This window comes from Centrocercus urophasianus, unplaced genomic scaffold (genome assembly GCF_019232065.1).
Source record: "Centrocercus urophasianus isolate 14NV4802_14NV808 unplaced genomic scaffold, USGS_Curo_1.0 seq_10, whole genome shotgun sequence".
Lineage (NCBI taxonomy): Eukaryota > Metazoa > Chordata > Aves > Galliformes > Phasianidae > Centrocercus > Centrocercus urophasianus.
Window position 1 is genome coordinate 24,307,184 of NW_024884142.1, and position 24,795 is coordinate 24,331,978.

The following is a 24,795-nucleotide window of genomic DNA, read 5'->3' on the forward strand; positions in this document are numbered from 1 at the left end:
AAAAAAAAAAAAAAAAAAAAAAAAAAAAAAAAAAAAAAAAAGATGTAGAATGGAAATTATACAACATAGGTAAAAATAAATAAATAAATAACACATTGAAACTGCCTGAGCTGCAGTCTCCATTTTTCTCAGTTTAATTTCCCTCCATTGATGAATCATTTAATCATTGATGAATAATTTGCAAAATATTTAGAGATTTTTGTTTAGAAGATAGACAATAAATTATTACTTTCTGTTTCCAGACTGCATTAAAGCAATTATAACTAGAATGCCTTATTTCACCCTTCCTTAAAGAGAGAATGACTATAAATGATCAGAGAAAGCAATGGTCAAAATTATGGAGGTGGTACTTGTAAGAGCAGATGGGAACAATGTGCAGGAAGGGAGAGCAAAGGAATGAGCCTAAAGAAATTGTAAGAACTGAAATTTACGAGAAAGGAAGGTCAGGTTCACCTGGCATGATTACAGCGTGGTAGCATGTGATCTCTGGAAAACTGAGGTGTTTAGGTGATATTGCTGTGGAGAAGATAAGAAGTGCAGCAGAATCTGGGCTGCTACATCCTGAATTGTACTAGTGGTAAGAAAAGCAGTCAAATGAAAGCTCGAAAGTTTGTTAAGTTAAGACTAAGGCTAGACTGTCAAAAAGATATGTGAGAGTAAAAGAATGTCAGTTTCTTTTTAGAAGACCATTATTTCATTTCTTTCCTTTCCACCACCCCCCAGTAATTCTTAAATGACTAACTTATTTCAGGTTTCAAAATGTTAGATTTTGCTAACTTCTTGTTTTGATAACAGGGATCTAGCTTTATTCGCTGCATCAAACCTAATTTAAAGATGACAAGTCACCATTTTGAAGGAGGACAGATCCTCTCCCAGCTTCAGTGTTCAGGTAGCATTTTCCTCTGTTTATTAATTTGGACATTATAGATTGACCAAAATTTGAAATATATGAGATGGAAGCTCTATTTCCTCGCTTTATAGTTGATTTCTAGAAGGTAGCTTGTTTATAACCACATGAACAGTTATTTAGATGTGCTGCAATTTGTTCTTTTTTTGTCAATAACATCCAGAGGAAATTGATCTTAGCAGCTGTAATGTCTGATCTTTGTAAGGAAAGTCACTCTAATGTCCATCAACTGTTTTTTTCCATTGATTTTAATTAGCTTTCCCAAAGATTATTTAGGAATTAAAAGTGCTGATATTGCTGTTCTCCGTAGGGTGGTTTTTGACAAAAGTACTTTCAATATTTATTTTTCCTCTTTTCTGTATTTTTGTATATATAGTGGCTTGAGTTCAATTTTTTTTTTTTTTGTCTTTCTGAAGTTGAGATGTTTCCAGGTTCTGCAGCTGGTATTTTGACTAGCCCACGTATTACCAGCACAAAAGCTTAACAATTTTTCAGCAGTTAGAATTCCACGTACAGTATTCATCAGTGGATTTCTTCAGGTTAATAACACTTGTCAGAAAAAAAAAACCCAAAAAACTCTCTTCTCCTTGCAGTTTTTTACAACAGCCTTACAAGTCCATTTTTCCACGTATGTGTCCATGTAAATTCCATTGCTAGAATTATGAAGCAGTGGACAAAACCTGGTATAGCCTGTGCTGCTTGAAGTGATTTGGAGCTTTTTTTCACTTTGTGTCTATGCTTTACTGATGCTCTAGGTAGGTACAGCTAAAATGTAGTAACAGGATTTGGATCATTAAAACTGCATCTTACCAGCTGATAACTAGTAATGCAAGAGCACAAAATGTCCTTGCACAGCATTTGCATTTTACACTGTATCTGTACCACATCTCAAAAATATCATTTGTGTGCTAAAAATAAAAGCCTGGTTGGGCGTCATTTCTTTCTTTCTTAAAAAATGAATTATAAAATGCCAAGTCTGCTAAAAAGGAAGAATGACCAGGAAAAAAATAATGCTCTCTATGACAGGATGTTGCTTACATCTCAGATAGGGAGAGGTTGTTCAGACTCTACTCACGTGTTCAGTGTTAACTTCTTGTGAATGATTGTATGTCAGAGGCTAAATTGAGTCCCAGCTGAAATTTTTGTTTGCGTCTCTGAACAGTCTCTCCGTTTTACTGATGCTCACTTTTGTGCACGTGTTTCTATGTATTTAGGAATGGTGTCTGTTCTGGATTTGATGCAAGGTGGTTTCCCTTCACGAGCTTCATTTCATGAACTATATAATATGTACAAGAAATATTTGCCTGAAAAATTGGCGCGACTGGATCCCAGACTCTTTTGCAAGGTAAGAGAGAAATTAATTCTTCTTTGCTATTACTTAAGATTGAAAATATACTGTTGTGTTATCTTGAAGGAGGCAAAATACCAACCTGTTTGCTGTTTTTCAGGCACTATTTAAAGCTTTGGGACTGAATGAAATTGATTACAAATTTGGGTTAACCAAGGTGTTTTTTAGACCTGGCAAGGTAAGGTTTCTCTTGTACTACTTGGATATGAATTGTAGAATAATTTGGATGGGAAGGGAGGAACTTCTAGAGGTGGTGTTATTCAGTGCCCTGCTGAAAGCTTGACCAACTAAAATAAGTTTGCCGAGGGTTGTTCATAAACACTATTCATAAATCTGTTCAAAAAAATCAGCACTAATGTTACTAGAAGTTGATTTCATAGTATCGTTGCTAATGCTGCTGTATTCCTGAAGCAATGATTATATGCCACACGTTGCCCAGATGCTGTACCAGTCACTTAAGATCATTTTGTTGAATATTTAAAGAGGAAATCAGAGCAAATGAATAATATTTTCTACTAAAATCATTGTAGATGAGATATGATTCTGAGCATTGCTGCTTCTGTGCAGAGAAAGAAGTAGAAAGCTATTTTAAATAGAAAGGAAAAACTATCGTAGTCCTAGAAGAATGCCCTCATTGTCTGATAAATGTGAAAAAGTAGAAGAGCAGGACTTTCAGAAAAGATTGACTTTAGTTGGACTCACAAAAATTAAAAACTGGGAAGTGCTTTCCCCCACATTACAGAGTTACAGGTGTCTTGTAGATGTGGAAGGTCAGAGTAAGTATTCAGGAAGTGGATAAACAAATTATTTTTTAAAAATTAAGCAATAAATATTTTTAATGACGATTAATTAATATAATTAATATATTATATTAATTAATATAAAATATATAATAATATATATATTGTAAAATGCAGTGTAGCAGATGAATTAAAAACAAAGCAGTACTTATTCCTGTTGTCGTTAAAGATGCCAGACATGCACACTCTTGAATTAATTGATAGCTAATATAATGGTGATGTTAAAAATATGTTACCATTTGAATTCAATGTGCTCTTTAGTAATAATATGTAACACTCTCTGTTCTCCTCATTTGTAAAACTGGTTTTGTATTTAGTTTGCAGAGTTTGATCAGATAATGAAGTCTGATCCAGATCACTTAGCAGAGCTAGTTAAAAGAGTGAATCACTGGCTCATCTGCAGTCGCTGGAAAAAAGTTCAATGGTGTTCTCTCTCAGTGATTAAACGTATGTATTTTATGTTGAACTAAAGTATTTGTTGAAAATATAACAAAGCAATTATAACCTCCATTAAATGTGGCCAAGAGCATGTATGGCAGGTGCTTCTGTACTGAGGTCTGACTAATTTGCTTTCAAGGCTGATGAGATTTTGTATCCTACGTGCTGGGACGTATAAGGGCTTCAAGCAAAGGTTTGTAAAAGTAGTGGTGGGTTGCATCCTCTAATCTCTGGTATCTGATATGCTTGGGTGCTCACTAATGTATGGGTAAACACCTGCTCAGAAGTAGCTAGCAGTCACAGGACTTGTGGACGAAGAGACTTTTATATCAGCTGGAAAGAGCAATAGCTGTACTCCCAGCTGACAATCTGGAAGGCACCTGCATAAAGGTTACCTCTAGACAAAAGCTGCAGGCTTGGAAGCACTGACATGCATAATGGAGCAAACATCTCCACTTGTGCAAATACTGTCAATAAAGCAAGTAAGTGCCCAGCACTACTGACAGGTAGTTTGTAAGTGCTTGGCCTGCTCAGCTTCTGGTGAGGAGTAGAACTAAAACAGTGAGAAATAAAGATTGGTGGTGGTAATGATTTTATTTGGGGATTTTTTTTTCTTTTATGCTGAATTATTACTGTGGGAGCCCTTATGGGGCTCCTCATTCAGGATTGTGAATTCTGTTGTCTGCTGTGTTTTATGTATTTGACCTGGCTCTCAAAGTACATGTAGTCTACATACTGTAGCTACAAGTATATGAGGAATATAGGAGTTGTGTTAAATTATTTAAACCATTGAGACTCAGTATCTCTTGTGTGTTTACAGTGAAAAATAAGATAAAATACCGAGCTAGTGCCTGCATCAAAATACAAAAGACTATTCGTATGTGGCTTTGCAAGAGAAAACACAAACCACGGTAAGAGGATATTCCTGGGTTGAAGAAAATGGATACTTTAATACATTTTTATGAATGTAAAAAAGAGATTGTTGTGGTTTAACCCAGCAAGTATCTAAGCACCACACATTCATTTGCCCACTCCACAATCCCAGTGGAATGGAGGAGAGAATTGGGAAAAACAAGAAAGAGGGATTCATGAGTTGAGATAAAAACTATTTACTGAGACAGAAAATGAAGAAGGGAAAAATAACAGTTTATATATATAAATATGTGTGTATATATATGTATATATATATATGTAATATGTATGTATATACACACACATATTTTTTTTTAAAAAGTAGAATGCACAGTGCAATTGCTGACTGCCTGCTGATTAATGTCCAGCCAGCTCTTGAGCAGCAGCTGTCCTCCAGGCCAATTCCCCTCAATTTTTAAACATTTATTTTACATGATGTTATATGATATAGAATATCCTTTTGGCCAGATTAGATCAACTGTCCTGGTTCTGTCCCCTCTCAGCTCCTTATGCCTCCAAGTTCCCCGCACTAGCAGGACATTACCAAAAGCTGAAAAACTGAAGTGACCTTGGCTTTGTTCAGCACTGCTCAGCAACAATTAACACACTGGTGTGTCACCAACATTGCATTTTTCCCTATACCAAAACACAGCATTGTACCAGACACTGTGAAGAAAATTAACTGTGTCCCAACTGAAACGAGTACAGAGGTGTACTATACATGACTAACTGTATCTGAAGCCCTAGAATGACGTCAAGTATGACGGAAGGAGACTCTGAGAGATGCTCTGTTCTACCTGTCTTTGTCAAGGATGAATAGCCTAAGTGACTTCATAGCCAAAATCAGAAATAAGAAAGACTTCATTTTTTTTGTAATGAGGCCCTGTCACAGCTGCCCAGAGAAGCTGTGGGTGCCCCATCTCTGGAGGCACTCAAGGCCAGGTTGAATGTGGCCCTGGGCAGCCTGACCTGGTGGTTGCTGTCATTGTCTATTACAGGGGGTTGGAACTAGATGGTGTTTCCAACTCAAGCCATATTATGGCTGTATGATTCTGTAAATCTGAGGATTTCTTAAGAGATATTTGTTTGGTTCTGTTCATAAAATCCTTTCATGGAAGTGTAATTATTGGGAGTACTTAGTTAAGTCTCTCTAACTGCAATTTAAACTCATGAATTTTTGCCCTTTACTCATAAATACCTTCCTTTATAGGTACATATATATATATATATATATATATATATATGTTTATCATAATAATTGTGTTCTATTCTGCCTCTTCTTTAAATCAAATAATTTCATTAGCTGTAATCTGATTGCATGGAATATTGATGGGGGAAAAAAAAAAGTAGTCATTAAGCATTGCTGACACCTTTTTCTCTTTGATAGAGATCTGGCTCTCTGTTCTTTATTAGGATTTCCTATAAAATATTCCTATAAAATAAAAAAAAGGGAAAAAAATAAAAATGAAGAAGAAACCCAAAAATGGAACAAATAAACAAACAAAAACAAAAAACCCAACCACTGATTCTTGCAATAAAAAAAAATCAGTTTTCCCATATGCTTAAAGACCTGGTCACTGATAATTGATATTAATGATGATTGTTAGTAAAAGGCTCCTTTGCTGTTCAGTTAGTTCATGTTGATAATGTTTGCATTTCAAGGTGGTGTACTCTATCTGAAAGCATAACTTGTCTTCCTGTTTACCTCTTTAATGTTGAATGGTAGTGGTAGTGTTAGAAATACAGACTTGTGAAAACATCTCAAATAAACTTCCTTACTTTCACAGCATTGATGGTCTGATAAAGGTCCGTACGCTGAAAAAGAGACTTGATAAGTTTAATGAAGTAGTAAGTGCTCTGAAAGAGGGGAAGGCAGAGACAAGCAAGCAGATCAAGGAGCTGGAGTATTCAATTGATGCTTCAATGACCAAAATTAAGGTATGATATTTATCAGGAAAACAGAAATCTTCTGAGAACTTAATTTAAAAGGTCAAAGTATTCAATTTTTTTACAGGAAAGACATTTAAATGTAGAAATATCTTTTTTTCGGGGACAGTAAAAACTACTAAATCCTGTTTAAATTATTTATGAATGTTACTGAAGTAATTGTGGATGTTATCACTGTTATCTGTGTTTCAAAATCGCCATTGGAAAATTTAAAGTATGAATTTATGTTGATCTTGTGAGATGGGTGTTGTTAGTAATTTACGTATTGCTTTTATTATTAATCAGGAGGGAAACCTAAAAACATCACAGAATGAGGAGGTTTATATTTCAGTGACGAGTTCTTTCAGACTTGGTTGTAAATGGAATTTAGTTTGTTGAATTTGCTTCTATATTCTCTTACCAGCAAAACTCACAGACAAAGTGATCAGAGGGCTGGAGCACTTCTCCTATGGAGAAGGGTTGAGGGAACAGGGCTTGTTTAGCTTGGAGAAGAGAAGGCTCTGGGGAGACCTCATTGTGGCCTTCCAGTACTTGAAGGGAGCATATGAACAAGAGGGGGAACGGCTGTTTACTAGGGTGGATTGTGATAGGACAAGGGGGAATGGTTGTATAGTACATGTGTAACTCAAAACTTTTCATTTCTCAAATGTAATATTTAAATACACATATTTTTTAAAGTGAATTACAAATGACAAATGCAAAGGAATATTATTGCCTCTTGTTATTATCATTTTGCAGACCACAATGATGACTAGGGAACAAATAATGAAAGAATATGATGCTTTAGTTAGAAGCTCAGAGCAGCTTCTGAGTGCACTGCAAAAGAAAAAACAGCAAGAGGAAGAAGCAGAGAGGTTACGACGCATCCAGGAGGAAATGGAAAAAGAAAGAAAGAGACGTGAAGAGGAAGAGCAAAGGAGAAGGAAGGAAGAAGAAGAAAGGCGTCTGTGAGTACTGAATAAGTTGTTGCTTTTAGAATAAGAATAGGAAAAGCTCAGGTTATTTTTATTATTACTTAAAGAGAGTTGCTTGAATTGTGTGTGTAGTGTGCTATTCATTGTTAAAGTATTTCCTCTCCCAGCAATTTTTTAAGTTAAGTGTAGTCAGAATAAAGTATTTAGAAGATTTTATGATGCAGCAATAATACAGATGGACTTGCAAAAGTCCTTGACTTAAATACAGGTCTTGTCATAACTGTACAGTCTTTGGATTGTCATTTAAATTTATGGGGGATGCTTTGATACTACTTGTTTGCTTGCATTTTTTTAATGACTTACTAAAAGTTTTTATTTCCTCTTTCTCTTTTCTAATAGGAAATCTGAGATTGAAGCAAAGAGAAAACAGGAAGAAGAAGAAAGGAAAAAGAGGGAAGAGGAAGAAAAGCGTATTCAGGTAATGTTTTAGCTGTGGTTTTGTTGATTTGTTTCTTTTGTTTTTAAATCTTTTTCACAGCTTACAATTTCCTCTGAGTCTAATGGCATTATTTTATAAATAGGTCTCAAAATTATACAGCAGTGTTGTATTTGATACACCGAATATAATCTGTCTACAAGTAGTGCAATAACGGAATTATAGCTACAAGAGGAAAAATACATAATCTAAATTCAGTTTTCAGATAAGAAAGAATGTGTATGTGATGAGACCCATAAAGAAGCTTCTGCTTGGGAAATGTTTGTATTAAGCACGTATATTTTCTCTGAGACATAAGAGAAGGTCAGAAGGATAATATTTAAAAGTTTACTATTACTAAAATTCTTTTGATAGTGTGTGCTGACATGGTTGAATGGGAATAGAGAGCACAATGAGTGGTGAGAAAAATTTGTGTGGCGTCTTACAATTGTAATAATGAGGAGAATAAAATAAAGCTTAAAAAAAAAAAAAAAAAGAGCTTAAATCTATAAGATTATCCTTCAGGAGTTCTAGGTCCCTGAATCTTCTTCAGAAACCTGCAGCAATTAAATAAAATTCAGATTAGGGAACGTTGAAGCTGGACTCATGTATGTCCAAAAGACCTGATAGGATGTGCCTGTGAGTGCTGAAGGAGCAGACCAATGTCACTTCAAAGCTACTTTTGATTATCTTTGAAAGCTCATGACAATCAGGGGAAGGTGTTGAGTTCAGGAAGAAGAGGTGTTAGCAATGTTCTTTAACCTTACCATTTAGGTCACTCTTTGGTCTCTCTTTTGGGTGGTTGTTGCTAAAATTGAATTCATTTTGTTTATCGTTTGTTACTCATATGTTTTCTGTTCACAGTAGTATTGTGTAATGATATGCATTCAGCTACTGATTGTGGTACATCATGTGCTACATTCTTGTGACTTGGGATATGAGTAATCATCATAATTCCTTAAAGAATATGGATTTTTTTTTTTAATTGAAAGCCTTCAAGCAGCTTAATACTGCTCAGCTTCTAGTGCGAACATTTCAAGAGAGGAAGCATGTGCTTATTGTAGAGAAATAACCTTTCAACTAGGCCTTAGCTGCAATGTGCTTGTGGTAGAGGAAAAGAGAAGAAAGGTGAACATTTACCATATATGTTAGGCCAGCTCTAAGTATTCTAGAGTTGAAACTAGTAACATATTCTGGTTGCTGTTCTGGAGTAAGACAAGATGTCTGCCCAAATCGGTGAAAACTGCTAAGAAAATGACAATCAAAGAAAATGTTATGCATAGAAATGACTGGGATTATTTACTGCATAGTACTCAAAAGTACTGCACAAAACTGCACAGAATTCTTGCATGATAATATGACAGCAAAGTCTAGGAATTTGGACTTATAGCATGTTACAAAACTTGTCCTAATGGTTCTTATCATTTTATCTTTATGAGGGAAATTCTGTAAGCAGTTAAAGCTTTCACTATCTAGTCATTTGCTTTGATAGTAAGCATAAGAGAAAATCATGATTAGAACATCCTGAGAAAAAACACCTGGTTCTAGTCTACATGCAAGTTCAGCTATACTGGACTGGAGGTGTACTTGTTTTTAAATGACTTTAAAAATTATTTTCCTTTTAAGTTAAAAATACATAACACTACAGAACTGTAGTGTGGAGTTATGAATTTTTGCAGATGTTGCATGCCAAGTACTTTTTTTATTTTTTATTTTTAAACTAGAAGTCACTGGTGGACTGAGGCTATGTTCAGTGTCAGCTTACCTGTAAACGTTTTCATAATACTGGTAGTAGTGAGAGGCTACAAGTAGCCTTTCAGCTACTTTTGTGTAAGATGTGTGCAGTTCAAATCCTGCTCCTTCTCCATCTGCCTTAATTCCTGACTCTTCTGACTTATCCTTGATATCATGAACTCTCATTCTGAGTTGTGTCAGAACCCTGATCTCCTTGTTTTCCTTAAAGATTCCACTGGCAACCTGAGCAGGGGGGAGTTTCAGAAAGAAAGCTTTCCTTTTGTGGCTACTGCAACAAGCACAGGGCAGTGGTTGCTGGTGAATACAGCCGCGTTTAAGTCCTGTCTGTGATTAATCAGAAACAGGATTTTTCTCCTTTTCTTTATTTCGTTACACTTAGAGTTAGCCAAGTGCTGCTTATCCTCCTGGTTTCTGCATACCCTTGCCACGTTTCTGCGTCTTCACCATCATTCCTGATGAGCATGTGTCTAGAACTACCACCAGCACTACAGCCTAACAGATGAAAAATGGGTCTTTGCTGTGTGGCTGTGTCTGTCACCAGTACTGGAATAGTAGGCAAGCAAATCTGGCTTTTAGAAGTTAAATGTAAAAAGGGAATAAGCTGCTGTTTAGCTAGTCTTGAAATGTAAAGGATGTGTCCACTCAGGAAGCAAACAGGACTCCTGGCAGAAAGTTTAAAAGTCTGGTCTGCCAGCACTTTGATCACAGTCTTTATTTGTGTTTCTGTTTCTGAGTTGTGGATATTTACAGAATGTAATTTACACTTAATGTTGCATTCGGATAGTAAGCAGACATACTATCCAGTAGGGCATTTCTTTCTTCTACATAGTTAATTATTCATTATCTTTCCTTCTTGTGGTAGTTACTATCAGATAATGTTTTTTCGTAGCAAAAAGTTACTGGTGTTGCTGTACTCCTTTTCTGGTGCAAATTTGTGATGCTGAGGGGGAAGTGACTTTGTGTCCTGTGTTGACTTTATGCCAAGAAAGGCAAAATTAACGTACACCAACGAGGGCACAACTAGCAGTTGGCATAGGTGACGTTTAGAACTTGGAATTGAATGGTCCACATTTTCTTATTATGTGTGCAAGACCCTTTGTTAAATAAAGATGGTAAGCTGGAATTGCAGCTTTGTTCTGCAGCGGTGTTATATTTGAATTATTTTTCCACCTCAGTAAGTAGAAATTTGGCAGTTCATTTAAATTCAAACCCAGACCAAGTCCACAGAGGATTCCAGTGTTCATCTCTTTTCAAAATAGGTCTTTCCCAGACCTATGTGCAAAGCAGTACCTGTTGCAATGTCTTACAGTGTTAAGTGCAGGATATCAAGGGATTATGGTATTAGTGATGTGAAGAAGAAATATGGGGCTCTGTATCATAAGAGTTTTAATGATTATAAATTATAGACAAATTTTAAGTATATTTTGTAATAAAATATATTTTTTTAAGGCTGTGATGTTTTTCTAAATAAAGAATGTTTTTTGGCACTTCAATCTGAATAGATATTACATTAATGATTTGATAAATTTTATGAGAATCTGGATAGCAGTCTGTAGCTGTTGTTTTTCTTGAGTCAAGCAAAAATACCAATACTGTTAACACCATTAATTCACTAAATTTAGTATCTGTTAAAGCTGTGAATATGCTAGGTGTATTTTTACTATTCATTTGCTTATGTAGTGTTTTGATTTGATGAGATTCAATGTATGTTTTTATATGTTTTCATGATACAGGCTGAAATTGAGGCTCAGCTAGCTAGAGAACGAGAAGAGGAAACCCAGCACCAGGCAATTCTTGAACAGGAACGTCGTGATCGTGAACTTGCAATGAGAATTGCCCAAACTGGAGCAGAACTCAGCACTGAAGAGACAAAGCTTGATGTAGGATTGTGCAGGTATGGAATTCAGTACTTAAATTTCTTTTCTTCTCACTGGCCTCATCCTTTGGAGAATACTAAGCTCTTGCTTATTTTATATATTTTTGTACTAGTTAAAGAGCTTCTCTGTTTTGCTTACTGCTATATCAGTAATTTAGTAGGTGTTTCTGAATAGAAATGCAGTTTTCTCTTATTTCTTGACTTTTGGCAAGAATGGCAACCATTTTAAGTTATGATTTTTATGAGCCATTTAAAGGAGGGAATGGAATTTCTTCAGTGGTAAGTGGTAATACTGTACTCTTTTTAGTACATTTAGTTCCAATAGTATATTATGAATCTGTGTGTTTTATTTTGCTTCATTTTCTTTTTTTAAATTTATTTTAACAAGAAGCCCTCTTTGAAGGCAGAAATAATAGTTATTTCTATGTCTTGTCTGGTAAGTGGTTTTTTTGGTTGGTTGTTTTTTTTTAAAGCAGATTGCATATATGTAATTTGGGTGGATTTGAAAATTAAATGTCTTCTGTTTGAATTTTTGGGTGTGTCGTAGGAATCCATATGTACAAATCCACACTGCCTGCAAAGCAAGATATCTCTTGCCTTCTGAAGAAGCTTTGTAGCCAGCAAATGTATGTGAGAATTTGGTGCAAAGATTCAATAAAAATGATACTGATTGGTCAAATTGTATGTAGAACCTACCAACGTGATCATGTCACTCGCTTAGTGATGTGACCACCTTTGTTGGTTTGTTGTAGTTGAAAGAAAGTTGTGTAAGAAATTTCAGGCTCCTAGATTTGTTCTCTTTGCTAATCAAATTTCATTTAGATGTGTACTTTTAATAGTTGTATGCCTATGTGTCATACCTAGATAGGGCTTTTTTGTTTTGTATGATGTTAATTTGTAGACACCTTGGCTCAAATTACTGTGGTTTTGTCCTCAGATTTTTTACAGCTGCTATCATATTGTCTCAGACATGACTTTAATAAGCTCAATTGAATATCCAGATTAAATGATTCCCAGACAGCATTCTGGATATTTTCAAGCTTTGCCCATGAAAGTAAACCTGAAATCATACAGTGTTACAACTTGGCAAATTTCTCTCAAAGGTGGAAGAAGGGAGGGATTGGTTAAGAAGGGCTCAGAGAATTCAGTAATTTTTTGAGGTCAGTGAAGCCTCATCTGCCACAGTATTTCCTTCTGCTTACAGGTGGTGCTAGCCATTTGTGTTGTGAAATCCAGGAATGGCTGGTAGACTAATCATATTGATACCTGAAACTGCTGCTTTCTCTCTACTGTGTAGTGGTCTGAGACTTTGAAATGATGAGAAAGTACAGAATGGTCTGAGCAAATTAACTTAGCAGTGTAAATCCTTTCTTGAGCAAGATTAGGTATAAATCTATTAACAAAAACAAAAAGTACTAGACACTTTTCTACCTGTGTGAATTTTCCTTTTATCTGTGTGGGCATGCCTTTCTGAAATCAAATCTCTTCATTGGTTTGAGTCAAACGTACAATTTAATCATTTAAACTTAAATCCTCAGGACTTATTTTAACTGATATCACTTAACATTTTACTGGAGTCTAAGAAGCTTGCGTTCAGGCATCTTCTGGATTAGAGACATACTACTACAGGATACATTGAAGTCACGGTGACTTTTATGTGTGTGCATTTCCTTTTCCTTTTAAATCTCAGGAGAGTGAGGTGCAGAGTGTATTACTGCATACTGAACTCATGCAGTGTACAGGCTCTGCAGTGGCTTCGCACCATTTTTTAAGTAAAAAATAAAATTAAAATAGTCATTCCAGCTTTACACATTGGCATGAGGAAAAGATTATTTCCTTCAGTGTTGTGCTACTGATAGTGTAAAATTAATAAGAGGAAGGTGACATCTGTGTACAAGTTGGAAGGTACATCTGCACTTTCCTCATTTTTTAAAGGACCTGTGACACTTATGTGTTGGCATGGTTGAAAATGGGTAGTCTCTGCCTTCCTTCTTTTTTTCTTCTCAACACTTTTTTTCATAGATATTTACAAGTTCAAAAGTATTAGTAGTTTCTTTTAGAAATATACTGACTGATTCCTCTTAAAGAATTGTGGTTTGTTAGGACAGCAGACTCAGCTTTTTATTCTTTACTGAGTGTGCTGGACTTCTCCTAGCTCCACCCATTTTTATTATTCATCCACAGTTTGCAAATATGTCTACAAGGGGTTTGCTGCACATTAATGAAGCTTACGTTAAGTGTTTGGCATTTGGATAAAAATCAATTAGGGACCTGATTTCATCTGTGCAGTGCATTTTGAGTTATGTCACTTAGTGAAACACGCATAACACAAAGCACCAAAAAAAGTTTGCTTCACAGAAGATCATGTGAATATATCTATTCTGTGTGAATTGTCCCAACTGTCCAAATAATTGTTGATTTGTAGCATATCTAACGCTATCACTTTTCTGTAAGTGTGGGAGGGCATCTTCACCGTGGCAGGTAGGTGCAGTGCTTTTCACAGCTTGCATGAAGAAACTGTCGTCTTTCCGGCTAAATAAGGATTGTTGTTATTTCTTGTAATGTGTTTATCCAGACATAAAATGAATAAGTAGTATGTCTCGTAATTTTTTTTTTTTAAATAAAACGATAAAACATAAAACAATGCTAAAGAAAAAAAGAAGAAAAGATGATAAATTATGGGAGTGTCTACCATGGCCCACCTCTTCCTGCTTCAGATTCTTAGAAAGATAACTAAGGCTAACAAAAGTATCTTCTGTTTGCAGAGCCAATGGAACAAAGCTGCAAATGACTGCGTATGGCACTTTTTCTCCATTTGAATACTTTAACAGAACAAAAGTAACAGTAATTAATTCAAAAGAAATTGATCTAGTCTTCCTGTTTACTAATACCTTGTAATAATCTTCATTAGAATGCATCTGTAAACTTTAAATCAACGTATCCCCTAATTGTCTAATAAACATGTTAATAACCTAACATCTATTTAAAGATCATAATTACTGTAATTTTTTTCCACATACAGCCATTTTTTCACAGCCTTATATGATTAATTTGCTCTTAACAAAGAATCATGTGTGTGTTATGCATTAGAATGGATATTATAAAATAAATTACTGTTTATTTTCTGTGTTTGAATCAACTTTGGCTTGGTTGGCAAAGACTATCACAGTTAATAAGGCTTTTTTATTTTAATATATTTGGTTTATGCTTATATGTCAATTTTTTTATAGGGAACAAATGGCCAAAGAAATGTCAGAAATGTTGTCTAGGTAGGTGAGAAGAAAATAATGAATAAATCATCTAATGGAAAGAAATCATATGTGAAATGTGTTAAAAAATAATGAATATGTTTTTAGGTGTTACGCAGATAAGTAAACAAGTTGTTTCAGATAAGTTTCCTTTATCAACACCTTTTTTATTAACAATCCTGATCTTTCAGTAATTTTTAGATGCTAATTTACTTGATTATATAAATAACAATTATAAAAAAGTTTCAGTACCCTTGTATTTTGTATAATTTTGAAAGGTTCATTCAGATCTCTTATCACTGCTCTTATGATAATAATAAAATACTAGGCTCTGCATCTTCAAAAGAAGAATTTCTGCAAATTGTTAAATTAAATTACTTGAAGTTAATATAACTTAATTTAATTGAAAATATTCCACCTATATTTTAATTCAAATAAAACCAGATGAGAAAATTGTGTTGTTGAAAGTATATTAAAACTCTCCTAAGACATGTAAACAAAATCTTCTGAGATTTCTTGGATGGTAGTACAAGGGTTTATGTACAATGCAGGAGTAAGGGAAGGATGTAGGTTTAGATCTAAATACAATTGTACTGCAACAGTCTAATAGTTGCAAGTGTTAGAATGGTTTTAATGACCTCTGTATTAGAGGGCAGTTAAGTGTTTGATGGATTGTGGGGATAAAAACAGTATCTTCTGTCATTACTTGCCTGATGTTTTACATCAGAAATAAAAATATTTGGAGTTGTAAACCAAAGCAGAATGCTATGTATGCATAGTCTGAAGATAAGATTGACTAAGCATAGAATCACAGAATGGCCTGAGCTGAAAAGGACCATAATGATCATCTAGTTTCAACCCTCCTGCCATGCGCAGGGTCGCCAACCACTATGACTAGTAGTTTACACAATGTGTAGCCATAATGTTGATAACTGTGAAAGCAGCTGCCATCTAAATTAATTTCTTGTGGTGTTCTTTTTTGAATGGGTGTAAACAGTGCTGCATTTAATTGTTAGACTGCAAATTTAGAGGGAGAGATTGTATTGCATGTATGGGCGCAGTTCCAGTGATGATGGCCAAACCTTAATATGCAAAACAATCTCGAAACTTTGACCAGATCAGAGGCATTGTGTTATGGTTGAATTAAAATTGCAGTGCTTTCTGCATGCTTATTTGGGTTAATGGTGGTTTTTTTTTTTTTTTTTTTTTTTTTTTTTTTTTCCTATTCACGTACTCAAAACTTTTGACTTGAGATTCTATGATGAAATCTACAAATGCTGTTTATGATACGTAATGTCAGCTTGAGTGGTGAAGAGTGACTGTCAAGCATGATTTTCCTCTTACTGACAAACTGTTACATGTAAAGTCATGCAGAACACCACATTGATCTGCAGAGTGCAAGGTAGTACTGTAATGGGGAAGCTAAGCCACTCAATTGGATTAGCATTCTTAAAGATTGCTGCTTTAACCAGAGATCTTATGGCCTCGTTCTGCTGCTCTAAATTGTGTTGCAAACACTTAGAGTGGTGGGTAGTGTTGCTAAAAAAGGAAAATCCTCAGGATTTGTCAAATCCTTTGTTCATCAAGGTTAGACGCCAGGTAGTGGAAATGGCATTTAGTAGCAATGCTTTAATGTTTTGGCCTACTGGCCATAACAAAATATTAAAACACATATTTTGAAAGGAATTGTCTGCTTAATGATTTTTTTTTACATTAATCATGAATGGTGCTGAGAATGAGGAAGTGTTATTGCCCCTTATCTCTGTACTGATAAAAAGACGTGGTAGATTTTCAGTCAAACTTCTTGTGTAAACTGGGAGCTGCGTGTTAACTCAGATTAATAGTGTGAGCAGGCATAATTAAACCGATGCTGCAATGAACACGAAGATTCTGTAGTTTTAATTACGTTTCAAGAGATGGTTCAGTTGCTATTAAGAAGAACATATGGCTAAACAGATGTTTTATTCTATAAAACTTAAATGCAATTTATTTTTCAGAACTGCTCTATCTATACAGAGAAAACTTCCACAGGCAATATATTTATATCCTCTTCACTAAAAAGGAAAAATACAGCATAAATATATAGCACATGACCAATGTGGTTTCTCATGAGAGGCCTTTAGATTTTACAGAGAAATAAACTTGAAATAATATTCATTGGTTTGTAAATGCTATAATAATAAAATAGCTCCACAAAGATACTGTGTCACCAACAGAATTTTACTAAAGAGATGTAGCTTCCACTGTTTCTTGTAAATTTGTAACTTAAAATGTTGCATCAGGGGTTTTGCTGCTCCATTAAAGATTTAATAATGTGTTCTGAATGAGTATCCTCAGAGCCTGAAAAGGAATTGCCTAATATTATTATTCATGGGCATTGGTAGAGGTTGGTAAAATCACGTTAAACACCAAGGAATTCAACAGCAGACACAAGTGTTCTGATCTTCACTGAGAGCTGTAGTGTTTCCATCTTGGTTTGTATTGTTATAATCCATGGGGCTGTTCCTACAGGAGTGTCGTTCCGCTCCTACCTATCTCATTTTTAAGATAAAATGGTATGGGCTATTTCAGGTTTATTTTTCTATGCATGTAACGTTTGTTCGTTCAATGGATGGTTTATTCATACTGCTAAGAAGTTGGAAATTTTAGTAATGGTTTCTCACATGCTGTTGACTTCCTTGTGCTGTACTGACGCGACAGATACCGTTTGCCTTTGAAACAGTTTCTGTTTGGGCCTTTTAATACTGGTCAGCGTTTCTTCAAAGAGGGGTTTTTATTCTTCAATGTCTCTGTAAATAATGTTTTTTTTTTTCCCTCTGCAGTCTAGCTATTGCTGTTCTTGGATAGTTGCAATAAAATAAGTATAGAATTAAATTGATTTCTCAAATTAAACTTCTGTCAGAAGCATGGAATATTTTTCTGGTTTTTGAACAAAGGTTTATACTTCAAGTCTTAAACAGCAGCACAAATGCTTTTTATGCCTTCTTGTCGACTTCAGAAAGTAGATAAGGAATTTTTCCTTCCTTGTCTGTTTTTATAATGGAACTGAAAATGCATATGGCTAATGTGTGTCTGTGTTCTGCATCTTGACCTAGTACCAAGGAACATGAGCGGGGATGTACATACATACAGATGCGTAGAATGTGTCTTCTTATGCATAAACACTAGATATTTATGGCAATTTCTCTTGATTTCTGGGCAGCTGACCAGATTATTCTTACAGAAAGATTTTGTACATAAAAAAATGCTTCCTCTTTTTTCTTAATACTTCGAGCATCATGAAAGTGATTTCTTAATTTCCTTCTGAATCAGTCCTGCTACTGCAAGAATGCAGCAGTGTTGCTCATGGGATCTGTTCCTACTGTTGTAGCAACTCCTATTCTATACTTACCTGTCCCTTAAAAAATACATTTATACTTAAACATGCTTGCTTGTTTTTTAATTTATTTTTTTTTGTTATTGTAGAGGTCCTGCAGTTCAAGCTACAAAAGCTGCTGCTGGTGCTAAGAAGCATGACCTGAGTAAATGGAAATATGCAGAGCTTCGTGATACCATCAACACATCTTGTGGTAGGTTTTTTCATTTGAGAGAAAAAGAAGTCAGATTGTAGTTGTATGAAAGGTGTTACATCCAATAATAAAGACTTGGTCATGAAGGTATGTAGGTTTGAATTAATGTCAAGTTAATTTCAAAATATTTTGTTTCTGTAAAGAGATTTGGCTTGCTGCTCTCTATACTGTGGAAACAGAAACTGCTTTGTTACCCTTTTTACTGATCTTATGTATATTAAGCTGTTTGGGCCATAAAATATGTCATAATTTCTTATAATTTCTCTTTTATGTAATTCAGAAAAGGGAATATTTACTAGGCTTTATCTAGAATTTGTGGGTTCTAACAACTCTTTTTTATGTTTTCTTTCTGTTAGCAAAAAGAATGTATAAAGCACAGTTTAAAATACTTTTTGGCTTGAATATTCAAATTATTCTTTGTTTTTGAAAAGGTTCAACAATTTGTGAAGCCCGTGATTGTAACATTAATTACATTTTCTCCGATTTTATGAAGATAGAAACAGATATGAGCTATTTCTTTATTAAATTTTAAAGTTTTTCTTACTTCTGATAGGAAGTATTGGTTAATTTCTGAGATTTAAGATGACTGAGAATTAATCCCTGGATGTAGAAAGAAATCCATCCTCTATATTTGTATTTGAACTCGCAAAGTTAGCTCCAAATTTTGTGTCTCTGTATTTACATATGCAGAATTGCAGTAATGTGTTTCAACTGAATAGCAGGTTCAGTAATGTAATATGTAAAGTAAAGTAATGTGGTGCTAGTGTATATTTATCTTTAATGAATGCAGTCCAGATCCTCTTAGATGACTAATGAAGAACTCTTGTGATTGTTCGGTCTTTAGTATCATGAAATTCAATAAAATTAAAATATCATTAATAAAGTAGGCAAAGAATTCAGGTGTCAAAGCAGAAGAGACTTCTACATGTAATCTAAAAAGAAATTTTTTTCAATTTCAGAAATAAATTTCAAGAATTTTTTTTTTTATTATTATTATTTTTTTTTATTTTATTTTATTTTTTTTTGCTTCTCCACTGCTTTTTTGCAATAATGTCAACAGGAAAATTCAGTAAATGAAAAATCACAACAGCAGCATTTCACTGCTACAAATCTCACAGTAAAACAGCTACTTTGAGCACTGCCATATTTCTAAAGACAAAAGGATATGTAGCACTGCAAGGGACTTTCTAGGCCATAAGATTAGGTCCCTGTTCCTGTAAAGAACAAGGTATATATGTTTAATACCATATCATTAATTAAAAGCTGTCCAAGAAAGTATTTTAAGAAATTATCCTTAGTTGTGGAAAATGTAGCTTTTAGCTACGTTTATAGTTAGAGCTCACAAAATTTCAGTTTCTTGCTATTATAATACAGTAATGCTATAGCCGGATCTAAAAATTGATGTACCAATCAATACAGAAAAGCATTTCATGAATCATTCCTCTGATTTTTTTCTTACTCCTCTCTTCCTTTCTTGCTTCTGAAACAGATATTGAACTACTGGCGGCTTGCAGAGAAGAGTTTCATCGAAGGCTAAAGGTGTATCATGCTTGGAAATCCAAGAACAAGAAACGCAATGCAGAAACAGAACAGCGTGCTCCCAAATCAGTCACAGACTATGGTGAGAAGAGATAATTTTGTGTTTATAATAATTTTTGAGAAAGCATTCCAGAGGAAATGTTTCTAAGATAATTTTCTTTTGTTATGTTGAAGGAGATGTTTTCCAGGAGTATTTTCATATTGAATTAGGGTGAATATTTTGAAAAGTTTGAAACTGGCAAATACTTTGCAGAAGATGGAATACTTTCTGAAAATGAAAATACATATGTACTCAATAACAACTCGCATTTGTTAAAAATCAAAAACAATTCTTGATTTGGTAGTGCATTTACTGGCATTTTTGTGAAACATTCATTGCTGTGCTGTGCAAGACTAAAGGTAGATTTTCCATTTATGAAGCTCCAGTTTGCATTTTGAGATTTTTGAGACTTTGTTTTGAAGATTGTTTTCACTAATTCTGACCTTTGTAGATAAAATACTGCTTTCAGTGAGAGTACTGTTAGGTATAATTCTGAACTATCTTTAAGGGTAGATTAGAGATTCTAAACACTGTCCTGTGTGTCATAAGTAGTCCAATAGTCTGAGTAGTTTACTGGGGCTAGGAAAAAAAAAAGCAAGATAGAAAGGAATCTTGTTCTATGTAATGGTACTATTACACTTAGGATCCAGACAAAACAAAACACCGTGGTGGTTTCTCACGCTTTTATCATTTCTTAAGATGTGAATAGGCACTTAGGGAAGTTTTTAGAAGGAGCAAATTATTTCCTCATCTAAGTTGTTCTAAACCTTACATATTTAAAATTACATTTTCCTTTCATGAATTCTACAAATACTGCATTTTTTGATTATAGGTTGACAAATATTGCATGGCTTCTGCTTTTATATTACTGTTGTTTTGCTTTTTTCATAGATAGGTGCTTATTTGCCAAAGCAAAGTGCTAATGAAAGTCAGTGACTGGTTTTCAAATTCAGTGAGAATATGTAGTATTTAACATGTGTGTAACTGCCAAATCTGAAAATTAGGTGTCCAGTTTCTGGAGTGATTTAAATTTGGTACTAGTGATTTGGTTTTGTTTTTCCAACAATCATCTGTTATAATAGGAACCTAAGAAATGAACAGAAATACAACAAATTGATAGAATAATTCAGCGAGGTCTTTCTTCCCATCCTTTGATCTTGGTTTCAGTGGGAGTAGAAGAGGAAATAGCAGATGAGGAGATGATGTTTTTTGAGTCCCATTAGCCCTGGTACAGAGCTTGGTCTTGGAACATGGGGAATGTAGATCCCAGCTACACTCTTTATTCCCAGTTCAGTCATTACACAATAATACTTCCTTTCTTTTGATTCATTTTGTAAGCTAGGCATTACTTGAGTATTTCCTGAGAGTCTGGGCTTTTCAGAGAACTTTGGTTCCCTGGAGAGAGAGGAGGGGAGATCTGAACTTCTGGAAAAGACCATATCAAAGGCTGGGTTCTTGTAGTAATACTGCTGTAAGTGCTTATGAAAGCTAATGAATAAAACATTATGAAAAGGCATTTCCAGTATGTATATGAGGTTGCAAGTTGCTTTGAATTTCAACTCGGGAAATTTATTTGGAACTGAATGGGTAGTAAGTACTCTTCTGTTATGTTGTTAATGGGAAATTTTAAAGAGCAGAAAATCTTAGGACTTCCGCAAATAAAGTTTGGGATATTTATATTCTCATCACATCTCATCCCAGAAGTCTGGGAATTAATTTGTTTTTAATTTTTTTTAATTTTAATTTTTTTATTTTTTGTAACAGAAATACGAAAAATTACAAGTACTGTGTTAATTCTGAGGGCATTTGTTGCAGTCTGCATTGATGTATTCATACAGTGTGGCAAAGTAATCAATTTCTAAATTAAATCTTGATGAAACTAGAATCAATTAGATATCTATTAAACTTGAACAAAGGAGACATTATTTATGTCAGTAAGCAGAAAATAAATAGAAATAGCTCAACGTATACCTTTTTAGTTAGAATTTCTGTTTATCTAATATCATCATTGGTGAAAAATAAGGTAATGAAACTGTAATTTAAAAAGGTCAGCACTACGGTATTTTGTTCAACATGTAATATTTGTTTACAGATTTTGCACCATTTTTGAACAACTCAAGTAAGTGGGGAGGTGGTTACTTAAGCTAACTTTAAAGATTAGGAACACTCAAGAGCTCTGTACTAACATTGTTTAATCCAGTGTTTTGCTACACATCTACGTGGAATTTAATTGTTCAAGTAAAATGCTATTTAACTATTTTGCAATTATATTCAACTGTTGGTTATTATGTGGTATTGTAATAACTTACTAATGTACTTTGCTGTTTATTTTATGAGATCCTTTCCCATTTCAACTATGATAAGAAGGGAGAGTGATGTACGCTACTTGAGGAGATAACAATTTTTTTTTCCAAAATAAGTGAATTTTTTTTTTAAATAGCATTTTTTACTGTCTGCATTTTTATTTTTTTTATTTTTTTATTTTTTTTTGGTAGCAAAACTCTGGAATCAAATTAATTATAACAGCTGTTTTCCTAGCACACTAACTGTCAGGTGGTGGTTTTGTTTGAGTAAAGAGCTACTTTCCATAGTGCTGAAAGTTAGTTCGTTACTGGCTATTTAGCATTTCCAGCTTCTAGATTTCCTCTTGAATTTAAGTATGCAAAGGGTTAGAAATAAGTCTTAGGAAATACTGTTACATTACAAAAAGTGTTTGACAATACTAAAGCACTGATCTTTAGTATGGTGTTCAAATGATATTGTTAGATGTTCAGACAGTTTGCTATGTACTATAGCCTCTATCCCCATATAAAACACGTGCTTTTTCAGTTTTAGTATATAAATATATTCTATTAAATATATTTTTGTACTCTTGTTTATGTAGGCATGGGCAACAAAATTGGGGGCATAATTTGTATAATACATTTCTGTTCAAAATTCCACTCTTTGCATTTAGAAATACTCAGATTCAAACGAAAGTAATATAATTAATTTTGAGGTACACTTGTAGTCTGTCAGTCCTGTACTTAAATATAAAAATGCATTATTAGAGGTGATGAATAACGTTTTGCAGGAGCAGTTATTGAAGGAAATGATCTTATTTACAAGAGCATCTACTATTTAAAACCGATTTATATTGTATACATAACATTAAGAAGGTTGATCCATTGGTACATTAATGTAGATTATTTGCTTTTGTTCAAAAGAAAGTTTTTCTCCTGAGTCTGAAATATAAGTGTGTGTGACTCCAAAAACACACATGACAAATGTTTATCAAGAACCTATTCCCTGGAGAAGTTCAGTCAGTCGACTTTAATGGACAGATATAACCAGTTGCTTTGAAAAAGAAAGCATCTGGAGTTCAGTATGCAGCAGTCTAGGCAGTTGTTTTTGAGGACTATTTAGTGTAATAAGTGGTTATTTATCAAATTCTATTAACAAATTAGTGATTTCTAACAGTGTTACGCACCCTTGTTTGTCAAAAGTCTTTGAGTGGTGCTTTGTGTTCTTGTAACTGAAAATGCTGTTTTGCACAGTGACCTTATTTAACAAAGAAATAGACTGATCGGGAGCAGCTACTGATTTATGTTTCTCGTTGGTAAGAAATTTTACATAGAAATTTATACTTTCAATACTAATTTAAAGCAGAATATGGTATTTTATTTACTTTTGTCTAAAATTACCTGAGGCCACTGATCAATTGTTTTACATGTAGGTATAATAGTTAAAATGAACATTTCTTCACTAGTGCTGTAGTCAGAGTAGTTGGAAGAATGCACGTTATATGAGATGGCAAGGCTTTAGGTTTGATGAGACTTGTATTCGGAGAGACTTTCCCGTTTTTGTTTTGTTTTGTTTTGGTAACTAATTTAGCAAGTCATTAATGTTCGTTTGATTATTTTTTCTTGCTTATTTTTTGCTTTTGTTTTGTGTAATAGCTCAACAGAACCCAACAGCTCAGCTACCAATGAGGCAGCAGGAGATTGAAATAAATAGACAACAGCGTTACTTCCGCATTCCCTTCATCCGTCCCATGGACCAATATAAAGATCCCCAAAACAAGAAGAAGGGTTGGTGGTATGCACATTTTGATGGGCCATGGATTGCTCGACAGATGGAACTTCATCCTGACAAGGCACCCATTCTCCTTGTAGCTGGTTGGTATCAAAAGCAGAGTTCAGTTGGGAAGCTTCAGAGTTGACAACTTATTTTAGAAAAAAAGTCAGATGATGAAAGTTTTCCTAGTTGCAACCTCATCAGCAGTTCATGTCTGGGCAGAATTTGAAGATCTGTGACTTCTGTTGATGGTGGCCAAATGTCATGGAATATTATGTAGGTGGTAGCTGGTGCTTTTACAATGTTTGTGTTGCCTGCTATGAAAGATTCGGAATTTAATCTTAAATATTTGAAATAAAAGCTAGATGTAGCAATGGATGGTTAATTGTAGACCTGTTGGAAGTGACCTTAAAGACCATCCAGTTCTTAGGGCTGCATCCAACCTGGCCTTCAACTCTTCTAGGGATGGGACATCCATGGCTTCTCTTAAGCAACCTATCCCAGTGCCCTCATAGTGAACATATTTTTCCTTTTATCTAATCTAAATCTACCCTCTTCTGGTTTAAATCCATTAACCCTTGTCCTATTGCTATATTCCCTGACAAAGAGTCTCTCTCCACCTTTCCTGTAGGTCCCTTTAGGTACTGGAAGGCTGCTATAGGTTTCCCCACCGCCTCCTCCTGGCTGAACCAACCCAAAGCATCATCCTATCTTCATAGGAGAAGTGCTTCAGCCCTCTGGTCACCCTCACAGCTTTCCTCTGGACCTGCTCTAGAAGGTCCATGTCTTTCTTACAGTGGGGCCCCAGTGCTGGATGCAGTACTCAAGGTGGAGCCTTATAAGAGCATAGAAGCAAGGGAGAATCACCTCCTTGAAGTTTCCAGTTACGCTTTTTTAATGCAGCCTGTGATACTGTTGGCTTTCTTGCATCTTCTTTTTCTGGTGGATAATGCAAAGGGCAAAAAATGTTG

The 24,795-nt window shown here is 34.6% G+C and overlaps 1 protein-coding gene across 4 annotated transcripts in view; it reads left to right on the forward strand.

Annotated features, from left to right (window-relative positions):
- MYO6 (myosin VI) overlaps positions 1-24,795 on the forward strand; it is a 100,213-nt gene that overhangs the window by 71,214 nt on the left and 4,204 nt on the right. For 2 of the 4 annotated variants that reach the window (XM_042830171.1, XM_042830162.1), the window contains exons 20-26: positions 796-889; positions 2,122-2,252; positions 2,356-2,433; positions 3,373-3,502; positions 4,314-4,404; positions 6,193-6,343; positions 7,091-7,318. In XM_042830171.1, the coding sequence (XP_042686105.1) occupies positions 796-889; positions 2,122-2,252; positions 2,356-2,433; positions 3,373-3,502; positions 4,314-4,404; positions 6,193-6,343; positions 7,091-7,303 (888 nt within the window). In that variant the 3' untranslated portion in view covers positions 7,304-7,318. Of the gene's footprint in view, positions 1-795; positions 890-2,121; positions 2,253-2,355; positions 2,434-3,372; positions 3,503-4,313; positions 4,405-6,192; positions 6,344-7,090; positions 7,319-7,665; positions 7,745-11,229; positions 11,391-14,137; positions 14,168-14,602; positions 14,642-18,085; positions 18,190-19,678; positions 19,811-23,706; positions 23,926-24,795 lie in introns of those variants that run through there. The other 2 variants (XM_042830180.1, XM_042830186.1) reach the window with 2 other exon arrangements.